This window comes from Cottoperca gobio, chromosome 13 (genome assembly GCF_900634415.1).
Source record: "Cottoperca gobio chromosome 13, fCotGob3.1, whole genome shotgun sequence".
NCBI classification, from domain to species: Eukaryota; Metazoa; Chordata; class Actinopteri; order Perciformes; family Bovichtidae; genus Cottoperca; species Cottoperca gobio.
In genome coordinates this window covers 6,540,631-6,554,399 of record NC_041367.1, presented here as the reverse complement: position 1 = coordinate 6,554,399, position 13,769 = coordinate 6,540,631, and the positions used below count along the sequence as shown (strand labels likewise).

Below are 13,769 nucleotides of genomic sequence, written 5' to 3'. Positions count from 1 at the left end.
TTACAGGATGAAAACCCTTCCTTTGATTCCTGACAGAAGCTTTACTTTTAAACTCTTTGCACAATGTTGTCATTTTTCCATTGGTAACATCTACAATACTTTAGTGGAGGTTAAATCTCTGCACGCCCTCACCAAATTCTTATTTGGGAAACATAATGACATTTGAATGCCGTACCATTGTATTGTGCAAGTCTACGACAGGTACTGTTAGGAACATATTCCACTCACTATGTATTAGTCAGTGAATAGCATACCTTTCCTACGCTGTCACTTTGGTGAAGTCTTTAGTGAGTGTGGACCTCAGTCTGAATCTGAATGAACATACAGAGAATTTGTGTTATAAAATATTATATTATAAAGTGACAGAGAGATTCTTTGGTTTCTGCTAATTCAGAACACTTTTTTGTGCAACAAAATGCTTTGACAACTAAATCAAAATGACTATTTTTGTAATAAGATTGACCTGTTTGTATCTTTTATGCAAACAGTACAGCAGAAATGGAAATTCACCAATTCTCCAAAATCAATTACTTTTTTTGGCCAAATGGTAGATATGTAGATTTATGGTAAAAGTACACTTACAGCAATCTGCACATCTCCATAAAGTGACATAAAGGATATTTTCTTAGTTAAATATCTCTACTTAAAGACATAACTGTGCAAATCTTGCTGCTATCTTCCCCTCCTGTTTCTGATAACCACAGTGCACCCTGGGATTTTCTTTGCATCACATACTTCAAAAGAATCGTAGAGATGGTTCAATTAAGTTCTGTTGGGTACATTTAATTTTAAACCAGATCTCGTTCAAAATGAGCTCTACCCACCGATTGAAGAGAATATCATGGGGTTAATCTACAGGAAATGATTCCGCTGCTTCGCCATCAACAGGAGACTGTGTTTGGTTAGTGGAACGAGTAACTACAGTTTGGAGGTCAAATCATGTGAAAGTATCCGATGTTGTCTGTTTCCTCTGGTGGTTCTTCGAAGACATGTAAGAGGCAATTTGAAGGATCAAGGAAATCTTCAAATAGCGCATGTTAAGGGTGTGTTTAGAACATATGAAAGTGTTAATGTGTTAAATTGTAAGGGTTGCAAAAAACGAAATCGCAATGGAAGATGCAGGAAAACAATTAAATCAAAGCTCTGACAGTCTCACACACGCACGCACGCACACACACACACGCACACACACACACACACACACGCACACACACACACGCACACACACATATATACAAATATAAGCCTGAACACAAAAAAACTAACCATATCACACAACAACACCATCATTTCCTGTGTATGATTTATATTTGTCAGCCTCTGTTGCAGCGATATAAAACATTTATGAAATGCCCTCAAGAAATAAAACTTTTGAGCAATGGCTTTATAAGACTGCGAACCAAGCCATAGTTAAATAGGCTGAGCGGTTTCCTTCCTTTGTTTCATTTCTGTTTGAAGACACAAAGAAGGCTTTTACTGCCATCTCTCCAAGGGACTGCATATTTGTACTTGGCCACCTGTTCGGCGTCTTTGGGTACAATGTTTACTTCAGCCATAGCACATTGCATTATGTCCTCCAGCAGTGGGAAACAAAGCAATAACATGCTAATTTCTACAATCTTCTGCATTATAGGAGCTATAGCAATTAAGCAAATTGAAGACTTGAAAGAACCTTAATTAACTTTTCAGCCACATAAATGCTTATTTTGCACATAAAACAGACAAGACTTTAAAAATACAAAATTACTTTTAAAATGCCGAATTAAAAAAGAATCACAGTCGTAAACGAGCTTACTGCACCTACTGGAGAACACTGGGGTGTCGTTATTAACAAGGATACCTGAGCTCATCCGGCCAACTCCCAAACTGTCCCTTAAATGAGGGCCTTTAATCTGTCAAACGTCAGCGAAGCAATAAAAGCTCCATATTATACATATCAAATGTTTGAGGTGGGCTTAGATTGGCTGTTCATAAAAGAGGTTCAGATTGATAATTATAATTAGACAACTACGACTGACTTTCCTCTGTAGCCTATTGGTTCACACAAAGCTGGACAACCTAATATGGTGTTTAGAAACCCTCTAGTGTGTTTTCACATTTAGAAAAACTGACTAAAGTAAAAACTACTGAGTTGTATTGATACAACAAAGCAGTGACGTCATACTATAGATTCCATTTCCATTCCATTCCAGCATTCTTTACCCAAAAGCATAATTCCGTCTTTTGTGTTGTGCAGAAACTCTTATTATGGTAAAATAAAAACATAGATTAACAACCACCATTTTATTCTCAAGGTTTATTTGTTTCTACACTTTCCCTGACGTGCTGGGAAATGCCACATGTTGTCCTCAGGTGATGCGAGAGCCTTTTATGAAACAGAATTAGTCAAATCTGATATGTCCACCAGCTCTACAAGCTGGCAGCTGACAGGGAGGCTGTGTTGACCCTCATCAATGGTGAAATTAATAAGAAATGTAGAAAAAGGTAGAGGAATGTTTATGAATTGGAGGGTGGGGGTGCAATACCTTAACTACTCACTGGGGAACCTGATATAATTAGAGGTAATTGTACACCACGCAGAGACACAAGTGAGATTCCAGTAATTGAAAACAATGTTGTTCCATTGGGTAGAAGATTAAATGGAATTAAATGGGAATAGTCACTGTAATGGCAAATGAGACATGCAATGCTGATTTATTCTTCTGTTTTCCTGCCTGTTAATGGTAATGCTGAAAAGTTAAAACTAATGAATCAATGCTGCAATTTCAGTTGAACCTTTTTACATCTGACACATTTACGCTACGCAAATCAGAGAGGATCGGAGAGCATCGAGGCCATTGAGTCATCCCCATTCCCTCAAATGTCCAAATGCTCAAGAGAGTCACTCCAATTAATCTCCTACACCTTTACCACAGTGGCCTTATCTCAGTAGGAAAACACAGATGAAAACGTGTTGCCATTAAGGCCACTTACAGCCTTGCCTTTGAAAAAAATCCAAAGCTTCCCCCCAGGGGTGCAATCAACATTTCACGTGTATGTGTACCAATGCAAAATATTAGTATGCAGCTGAAAAGCACTCAACACAATGATGGTAAACATGAAACACTTCTTGATTCAAATCCATCACATGATTATTATGCCAACGATTTGAATTTCAACCTAAGCAGGAGACTGAAATGGAGAATGAGTCAAATGCTTGAAATATTTAACAGCATTTTCTCCAAATATCATAATCAATCAAGTGTTTTCCAGAGTTTACTTCTTTTGGGTTCATACTAAATGTGTAGTGAATTATATGCTATTTTTAAAAAGATTTTAAAACGCATTTTGCAATTCCCTTTCAACTGCAGCCGTCACCACATTATGGATCCATAATATTTAAATACCACACTCAGTATTTTCAATTATCAAATCATATTCAGCAGATGACTTCTATATAATAAGAATATCATTGCCTGTATTTGGCATTTTAGAAACAAAGCAAGTAATGAAGTTACAGAAGTCATTGTCACACAAAGCTGTTTATTATCCATCCATCCATCGTCTACCACTTATCCGGGGTCGGGTCGCGGGGGGCAGCAGCTCCAGTAAGGAACCCCAATCTTCTCTTCTCCGGGCCACATCCTCCAGCTCCGACTGGGGGATCCTGAGGCGTTCCCAGGCCAGTGAGGAGATATAATCTCTCCACCGAGTCCTGGGTCTTCCCCGGGGTCTCCTCCCAGCTGGACGTGCCTGGAACACCTCCCTAGGGAGGCGCCCAGGTGGCATCCTTACTAGATGCCCGAACCACCTCAACTGGCTCCTTTCAACGTACTATTTATTATGCACTGAATTATCGTGGTGTTCAGTAAGAAGCTGGTCTTGCAGTAGCGTCAGACACAACCTGACCTCACTCAGTACTTCTGTTTGTCAGTGAACTGCTCACTTCCAGTGATTGCAATGAGAATATTACAATATTCATTGAGTGTTACAAACTCACATTTCCTGTATCAAACACCACGACAAAATGTAGCAAACGTTGAGCAGCATGGGCGGTGACACACGTCCACCCATCCTCCGTGCAAGTAAATAATTGTGTTTAAAGGAATAGTAAGAGAGGGTTTTCTATTGTGCTGATGGCACACATTATTAGCACCCTGAGTCCTACGCTTAAACTCTCTACTTCAATTAGTGCAGGATACTAGAACTCTGTAAATATTATGCGTGTGCCATGTGTCGTGGAAATCAACAGCCTGAGGAGAGCAAACAAGCAAGATCAGCATCTGTTTTTTGATAGCTGACCATACAGAGGAATGAACTCAATCAAGGTAAACGATCGCTACCAAAACGACAGGTTTGACGAGACTGTAGTACTTTGGCTTGTTTTGCATATTATTTAATACGTGCTAGTACATACATGCATGGATTTGTATTTACTGTAAAACTAATACATATCATTTGACATTTGAACATATCAATTCAACTGTCAACACAGTTATATGCTCCATACATATACTAATAACTTATCCAATTATAAGTCACCAACTACATTTTCAGCTGGAAAGGTTTAAATAATAAACACGTACAAGTATCAACGTTAGTGTGTCATGTCCTCTTGTCGCTTAAGATGCACACATACGCAATTTGAAAAAGGCTACCTAAACATTTTTTTAGAAATACAAAAATGAACTATCGTTCATGATAGAGAAAGTACCTTTATTTTACAAGAATTAAAAAAATACGCACGGACGCGGCACACAGCCTCGGCTGACGTGGCACTTGTAAGTAACTGCTTTGTAAGCGAAGCAGATACAAACTGCTGACTACCTTGTGTTCGATGAATTAACCTCTCAAGCACAGTAATTGAGACGCATATATGAGCAGCTATGTATCTGGCTATGCTGCAGGTTTGCCAAAGTAAGTACCATCATCCAGTGATGACATCGTCACTACTTTGAAACCACATCTATCATCACGCTGTCACGCCATCTTGAACAGCATGTGTCAGTGTTAGCAGATTGTTGCTGATCTTGGAAAAGATGGGAGGTAAACAATGAGTGTGCTAATGCAGGGCTGTACTTACTGCAGGCCTCTAATCTGCTTTAGAGCCATGTGGATTCACAGCTGCAGGGCTGGGAGTCATCACAGCTGAAACCTACGTGTTTCTGCTTCAATTTGAATTCATCCTGACTGACTGATACATTTAAAGTTATTTATCCTGCTTCCACAGTTTCAGCTCAACTGAGCTCAACCCAGGTTTATTTACTATATTAATTTATCCCATTTCATGTCAGGGGTGACACAGAAGTGTTTGTGAAACTTTTTCAACTTAATTCAAATTCCTGCTTTGTCCTCTTAAGTTTTACATAACAGCTAAATTGCTGCAAACCGGTTGGATAATGGCAGTTGAAGTGAAGCACTTGTGATATTAAAGCAGCCATACTGATTTTGTAATTAATCATGATGACACACAAGTAATGACACTGAAACTCTGGAAGATTGCCGGGTCTATTAAAATGACAAATTCTGGACGAACAGAATATGTAATCATACAGTGCAGTGAGAACGACATTGACAATGTGTTGCTACGTAGCACACAGCACAGTACATTATGGCACGGAGAGCAATTATTGAAACAAAACCTTTGAGACTTTCTATCATTTTTATACATATCTACTGCAGCCCCCCTAACACATTGAGGATTCCTGAGAGCAATAAGAATACTCTTCCACTCCACGACTACTACCATCACATACAGGTAGCCAGAGGCTGTAAGGAAGTGCTGAGTAGTTTAAATATGCACTTAGAGACAGTCTTGCCTGCCCAACAAAAGCCAAGGTAAAGGGGGAAATGGAGTGGAATTGCTTTTAGGGAGAAGCAGTGCTTTAATATTCAGTAGCATCAAACAACATTTCAGGTCTAGGTTCCTTGGTACAGTTATTCACAAAACATGTTGCAAACACATAATGAAGCTCAAAGTGTACTGGTGTGTTTTTCTGAGGATGAAGCAGCAAACATCAAACTACAGGCTGAACACATATCTGGTCGGGAGTCTTTGAAAGAGGCCCAGCAGCCAACTGAACTCTAGTGGACTGTGTGCTTCAGATGAGAGCGTCAGAACTCTGTTCCTCTGCCGTGTCAGAAGACTTCACACTGTCTCTGCAGGCCATTATTCAGATCCTACTGACCGAGATGAAAGCATTGGGAACGTGTGATGACTCAGAGCCGCTCCAAAGCCTTCACAAACTTTGCAGAATTGGCAAAATATCAACCAAAACCCAAAGACCCAGAAGCTTTCGCCCACACCTCTGCTCTGTCCCATGCCACATCGGGGACACGACGATAATGACCCAACTGGCAGCCACTCAGCTCTCCCACCGCAGCATCATGAGTGAAAATGAAATTGATTTGAAAATCCTTCGCCGGCCCGGGCTGGAACAGAAGGGATTATTGTGCTGATTGTACTAATACTGTGTCCCTGCCCTCCCCCCTTCCTCCCACTCTAATTCTACCCATCGTACTCTTCTCTCTCGCTCAGTTTATCTCTCTCTCTCAGCATCTCTGTCTCTCTCTCTCTCTCTCTCTCTCTCTCTCTCTCTCTATCTCACTCTCTCTCTCAGCATCTCTGTCTCTAGCTCTCTCTACTACTTCTATCTCTCTCTCTCTCTCATCGTCTCAGCACTCTCTTGGTCTCTCTCTCGTCTATCTCTCTATCTTCTCAGTGTCCTCCTCTCTCTCTTCTCGGTCTCAAGTGTACTCTCTACTCTCTCTCTCTCTCTCAGTTTGTCTCTCTCCTCTCTCTCCAGTGTGTCCTCTCTCGTCTCTCTCCTCTCTCTCTACTCTCTCTCTCTCTCTCTCTCTCATCTCTCTCTCTCTCTCTCTCTCTCTGTAACCATCATTTCCCTTTTACAATTTCTCCCTTTATCATCTTCATAAAAAAGCTCCTCTCTCCCTTCCCCTTTTCATCCCATCTGACTGCATGCTTACTCTGTGAATCAGGTTAGACAGCACAGATGGACAATTCAATGCTGGCAGAGAGAAGAAAAGAGGGGAACAGAGCGATGAAAAGATGGAGGGACTGAGAAATGCCTAGGGAGACTCTAAACTGTAAAAGAAATAATAATAATAATAATAATAATAATAATAACAAAAAGGTTGCACTCCGAAGTCATGAGCTTTAGAGAGAACTATAGAGGCCCCCTAGGGGTCTGGACATCCCAAATTATGTTGCCCTCTGCCCGGAAATCCAGAAATTGATCTGTTGTTCCTGTTTTCCTCCCTGCACTTGGAATAAAGCCTGGACTGCATTGCCCACAGTATCACCTTACAAACTCTCTGTACTGTCTGTGAAAATAAATATTATTACTCCATCATAACTTAATGTGACGGTAGGAAATGTTGATTACAGGTCAGTTTTATGGAATGGTGATAAACAACATACACACGCACTTAACTGTGTTTTAAATGTTTCATTACAGTGATATCTAGCATACTGTATCAACACCGTACAGGAGAGTTCTCCTGGAGCCTCACAAACTCACAACAAAGGATCAGAACAATGTGACACTTTAATCAAACTATCATTAGTATTCCATCAGACAGTTCATGTCTTGTTTTCTTCCATTCTTCCCCCTAACTGTCATGTTTCTCTTTCTGCTAACTATTATTCAACATGATAAATACGATGCTGCTAGACAAAATGTAGATGTTGGCTTATTATCAAAACAATGCCCTAAATGATATGATATTACATTTGTAATAACTTACGATACAGTTTAAGGATTTACTGTGTGAAATATTCTCACTTGGCTACTACAGTATGGTTAAGACTAAGGAATCATAAACGTTCCAATTAAAAGGGTCAACAATGATGGAGAGCACCTTGAGGTCACACATGCTACATGCCAATCCACCGCCTTGACCTTTACACCCTGACACTCACTGCATGAAGATCAAACTACTGCCAGCATTGGTGCTGAATGTTGCACAGGACCTCAATTCTGCCCTGTGCAATTATACAACAACTGATTCCTATATATACTTAGTGAGTATTGTTCTGTACTGTAAAAGGCAAATGTAATATATGATAGATATAAAGTATATCAACAAAGTTGGCCCATAATAGCTGAAACTTTTTGGGGATAGAAACTATGTGCCATGTGCTATCAACATCCGGAAAAAATTTGTTTCCATGTTTGAAAAAAGCTAAAGGTTTTAACAATGCAAAGGAAAATAACAATACAATATAATAATAATAATAGTAGTAATAATAATAATAATAGTATTCTCGGGCATTGTGAATCATATTGGAATTTGAATTAGACTTACATCATGACTTATGCAGTGTCTGAGCCTCTAGCAGATTTCACATACATAATATCTGGCTGAATAATCTTCCCTGAAAGTATCAAGCCGGGCAAAGTGTGTTGTGAAAGTGCAGATAATTGACCCAGAGGACAGCAATCACAGAGACGGTGCCATTAATGCTTTAATAAGCAATTGTCAATTATCAGAGCTTCGCCTGACATTGCAACCTTGCCCTTAAGGCAACTATATAGTGAGGGACTCAAAAAAAAAAAAAAGCAATTAAAAAGTAAACTATTGTGACTCAGAAATGGCTTGAAGAAATGTAGAGAAACTTTTCTTTAATTCTCCTCGGATTCATATTGTGACTTACTGAGGATGAGACAAGTTGGATTTCACTTGTTGGCATCATTCTTGTAAAAACAAAAAGGCTAAGTCACTGTGGAAAGGGGGCTCTGAAGTACTGGGTGTTTCTCAGTGACCTAAATACTGTTATTACTTATAGGACTGTAATACGATTGCTGGGATACAGGCCTAGATTTAATATGCTGAGGACTTAAGTTCACACTGTCCGTGGGGCAAATACAAGAAAATAGACATTTTCAAAAAAAGGTCCCTCGGTGGGCAAGGTCAGCTTGGGGACAAATGCTGAACCCAGATCAGTGTGTGTTATTGGAAGTCAACACAGAGCCACCAGATCATTAAAATGGTAGACATCTTAAGGACGCTTACGTGGTCACTAAAACAGTTCAACATAGTGATTGTCTTCAAGAAGGTAATCTCTTTCAGATTAACCCCTTGATAACCGCTTTAGGCAAAAGGGTTCAAAGGTTAAGAGTAACTAAATCTATACATCTCACGCTGACTTAAAGGACAACACGCTACCACCGTCTTGTAAAACAGAAGGGAAGTTAGTGAAAATCAATTTACATTCAATGCTGTTCCCTATAGGCACCGGCAGTTACCGGGGAGTTCTGTAAATATTTAGTTTATGTTTCATTTTTGAGTCTGATGGGAAATGAGGTTCTGTGAAAAAAGCATGGTGTCACAACACGCTGAAAAACGTTGGCTACGCAAAGCAAGCCTGCCACGACCAAGTATTGTTAATCGTTAAATATATAACTTTGACACATGACTTTCACAGTAGTGTTGCACATTTAAAAGTCTAAAGCATAAAAAAAGGAAAATACTTAGTTTGCTTATGTATTCAGCATGACACAGTTCTCAGCCCCTGGTAAAAATAAATGTATTTTCTCTTTTCAGTAGCAAGTCCTGCTGCTATGTGTTCTGTCACAGCAGTTGTTTGGCAACATACTGTTCCTCTACTCCAGCATCTCCACTCTTGTGCCATGAATGTCACAACTGCAGCCACAGCCTCCACTAAAGGAGCACAGGCCTTATTACGCCTCCAGGTCACAAATATCCCCTCAGCCTTCACAAAACCCAGCTTATGGAATCAGATACACTGTGTAGCTTGACAAATTACCAGCCAGCGGCCTCCCACCCCTGCTCAAAGTTCTCACATTTTAGCCCTCTTGTCTCCCCCCCCCTCCCTGTTTTTGTCAGGTTGAAACTGGGTGTGAAAAATGGTTGTGTTTTTCAATGTAGCCACAGGGGTCTGAGTGGAAGTTTATCGTTCCCTGACTGACAATAAATAAGACTGATCAATAACGCACAATGAGATGCATTATAAACATCACATTAATTATGACGCATCCTGAGCGATTATCACAGATAATTATTCAAGGATCGTTTATCAGAGATAATGGTAAATAAACGGATTTATGATGCAAGTCTTTTCTTGGAAAGGAGAATATTATTTGGCTCTGGCTTAGTGCAAATCCTGCCACCACCTCTAAAGGAGACAGGCTGACTGGGTGACTAAACGGCTGAATATAGCAAAGACACAGTCAATTGGATTTAGAAAAGAGAAACAAATAGCTGTGACCCCTGGTGAGTTCAACAGTAACTGAGTCAATTGACTAATGTGATCAGCGGGTACCTGAATGGATGGCACCTGGTTGCGAGAAGGAATCCATTAACGGATTTATTCATTGTGTGTGCGTGTGTGTGTGTGTGTGTGTGTGTGTGTGTGTGTGTGTGAGATTGCACCAATATAAAACAAGCTTGTGAGGAAACATGTTTGTGTGTCTGTTTGTGTGTCTGCAGGCTCTTTGACAGGCTGTGTTAGATGCATTTTATATTCTCTCACTCATTAGGCAAGACTCTGTGGTTGTACTGTAAATAAAGTATGAAAGTAGGGAGAGGACAGAAGAAGAGTGAGGGAGAGGGAAAAATCTATGCTATTGAGTGTCCTGTGTGCAACCTATTATACCACTGGAGTTCCCTACAGCGCATCCCATTTTGAGAGTGGGGGAGATAAGAGGGGGACTGGGGGAGGCAAAGCGCCTTGTTTACAAAAAACAACCAAATCTAAATCCCCTTGCCTCTATAGCCCGCGACAAACACATGGCTCAGATCACGTGGTCAGTGGCATCTGCCCAGCAGCATCACAATACCAGAGAGTTGACAGCTTGCATTGTCTAGGAAGTGATTAAGAGGGATGTGAGGCTATTATGGACACAAAAACGAACTCCACGTAACAGACAAGACTGGGTTTAGAGACCGGAGCTTCACGGTGCTTTAAACAGGGATGAACAGCAATTGAGTTAAATTCTTTCTGACACTGATATTTCACCTACTTGTCCCCCTGCAGGCTGCAATTCATCTTTTCTAAACATCCCACAGTAATTCGTAAAATCTAAACAAGACTGCACGGCTCTCTGTCTACTCGTGCCATCCTCTTATCTGGGTCTAGATTCCATGTCTTTGCCATTTATCCACTCACAAGCAGCATCTCCGGACACCGTGACGCACTTTGCTTTATCAAGCTGTTCTTGAATTAAGTAGGCTACGAAAAGGGAGCATGGGTGACCACAGCTTCGGTGCTCAGTGCGTCACGTCAGCGAGGGCGTTTAAGCTCTTTGCTCCAGTCATGTAACCCCCACCCCGCAGAAAAAGGATGGCGTAAAAGATAATGTGTATATTATTGAAATACTACAGAGATTATTGTCAAAGACTGGTTAGTGAGATAAAAGTTAGACACCTAAGCAAATCAACTCTCATCCGAACCTCAGTTTACTTCTTTGTAATCTATATAAATATAAATATATAAATATAAGTTTTTCGCCGGGAAAACCTGGAAAATAATTAACATCTTCCTCAACAAATAAGCGCAGTCCATAAAAGGATCTCACTTGGTACTGCGATCTGCAGCATGCCGCTGCCTGCTCGCGGGGAGGACAGTGCTTTGCATCCGGAGGGAAACAGGAGAAGAGGAAAGTTAGAAGATGACTCTTACCTTATAATCGCTGTGTCGCCCTGGCGAACGGTGATGTTGTCGGTGGCCCGCTGCATATCCACACTCCGGACGGGGAATCCTGTGGGGATAAGACACAGCAGTCTGAAAAAAGAAGCCTGCAATTGCCTCCAACACGATTTGCGTCCGACTTGCATTTTAAAGCACAGGGAGTGCGCTTTTCGGGAGCTATAGATCCAAGGGTAAAAAAAAAGGGGGAGGAAGAGTAGTAGTTGTCCAGACTCCTCGGAAAACGCGGGATGCCTTTAAGTCCAAAGCAGTGCGGAAGGGATGGGTGATACGGGTTTCCTAAAATACTTTTTGGGACGGAAACGTGCGTTCTTGTGCGGCGTACTCGCTCTATAGTCCACTGATGCGTAATGCACTCTGCGTAAAGGGACGGCACAGGCAGCAACTGAGAAGGAGAGGGGCAGGCTTCTTTCAGAGTCTGAGAACTCCCCCCTACCACCACCACCACCACTACCTCTCCTCCCTCCCTCCCTCTCTTTTGCTCTCTCTCTCCCTCCTCTCTCTCTTATCCAGCCGTCTGGGTGTGATGCGCCCCTTATTGGTTGTCAGGACAACAGCACCACCTGAGGTCCCTTTCAGTGAGCCACAATTGAGTGAGGACTGAGGAATACTGCTGGGGAAATAAGTACAAAAGTGTTGTAGATCATTTTTAAAAAGGAAAATGTTGTGCAGGGATATTCCGAGGAGCAGTATAGATCCATTTTGTATATTTGGACACAAAAAGAGACAAGAAAGTGTCCCAGGGGGATAATAATGCTGAAATCTAACACTCTTGGCCAGGACCACAGGTGATAATGTATGAGCTCTGTGTTTGCTGGAGGTGGAACTGTATGCTCACAGGTTTCCAGCTATCTAGAGCAGTGGCTCCCAAGCATGTTCACGCTAAGCAGATTTGCATTGGACCATGAACCATCCGGTGTGTAAGGCTTTCTGTAGTTAATTATGATTAAGTGTGGTACATGACATAAGTTCACTGCGATGTAAGGTAGCAAGCAGTGAAACCTGTCATGAAAAAACAGCTATATCCTTTGTGATGCTTCTGTGTGTCAATGCTTTCACATTGTCATCATTACACTCTCTGTGAACATTATATACATTAAACATGATGTTCAGCGTATTCTGACCAAATTATATCCTTTCCCTTTACAACTAACATTAATTAAAGGAAAAACAGATTCAAGAGCGCAAACACTGTTGACCATGAACAGGGCGAAGCTCATCTGCGAATAGCTTAACCAAACGTAATCACCTCTTGTCTAGACTGCCGTGACTGCCATGAGGCTGTAGCTCAGTAGGCAATTACAACCACTTTCAACCTAAGCAAGGACACAAGTTGTGAAGTTGTGCACTTTCCCAATTCAACAGAAATGTGAATGCAAAATGATCAAGCACCGGTTTAATAGGTCGTGATCTAATGCACTGTCAACGATGTGCTTAATGAACTGCAGAGTAACAATTAAGGTAGAGCACTCAGCATTGTATTTGATTCAGAAATACATTAATACTAATGTGAATCATTGTCATTCGTTGCACGGTACATTTTTGTTTTGTCACTGAAGGTGTTTTGACTGACTTGATCTTATAATGATTAAATATGACTGTAACATTGCACTAAGTTGTGTGATCATCTCCCGTTATCTCTAAAATAATGAAATTTTTCTGTTGCACATACAACGAGGAGTAATTCTGTTCGCAGCACCAGCAGCCTGATTGTGTGGTTAAGTCTTATTTCCAGCATCAGCAGATTTTGAGCACGAAATCATACGCGAACCCCAGTTTTTACAGCCGCCCCTCCAGCAGCTGTAGCCTACTGTGACATGTAGGCTCTACCAGATTAGGAAATGGAAGTGTGGTAGACATATGCACGGCTGAAAAGGAGTTACAGTGAGATAATTGATATCGAGGAGTGTTTGGAGGTGCTAATGTTGCATTAGTTAAGGAGCACTAAAATGATTTCAGGGAGAGATGCTTGCAGAGCGACTCCCTACTTGGCCCTTAATAACTAGTGCCTGTTAACATTTCCTCAAAGCTTCTGAAGGTTTTAGCTGTCTTGAAGATTGCGCAGTTTATGAAAGAGCATAAACATTAAGACTACTTA

General features: G+C 41.0%; 1 protein-coding gene across 3 annotated transcripts in view; it reads right to left on the bottom strand.

Moving 5' to 3' along the window:
- Positions 1-13,769, bottom strand: part of lsamp (limbic system associated membrane protein) — a 365,358-nt gene that overhangs the window by 157,586 nt on the left and 194,003 nt on the right. For 2 of the 3 annotated variants that reach the window (XM_029446344.1, XM_029446345.1), the window contains exon 1: positions 11,645-12,045. In XM_029446344.1, coding sequence (XP_029302204.1) covers positions 11,645-11,799 — 155 coding nt within the window. In that variant the 5' untranslated portion in view covers positions 11,800-12,045. Of the gene's footprint in view, positions 1-11,644; positions 12,046-13,769 lie in introns of those variants that run through there. The other variant, XM_029446346.1, reaches the window with a different exon arrangement.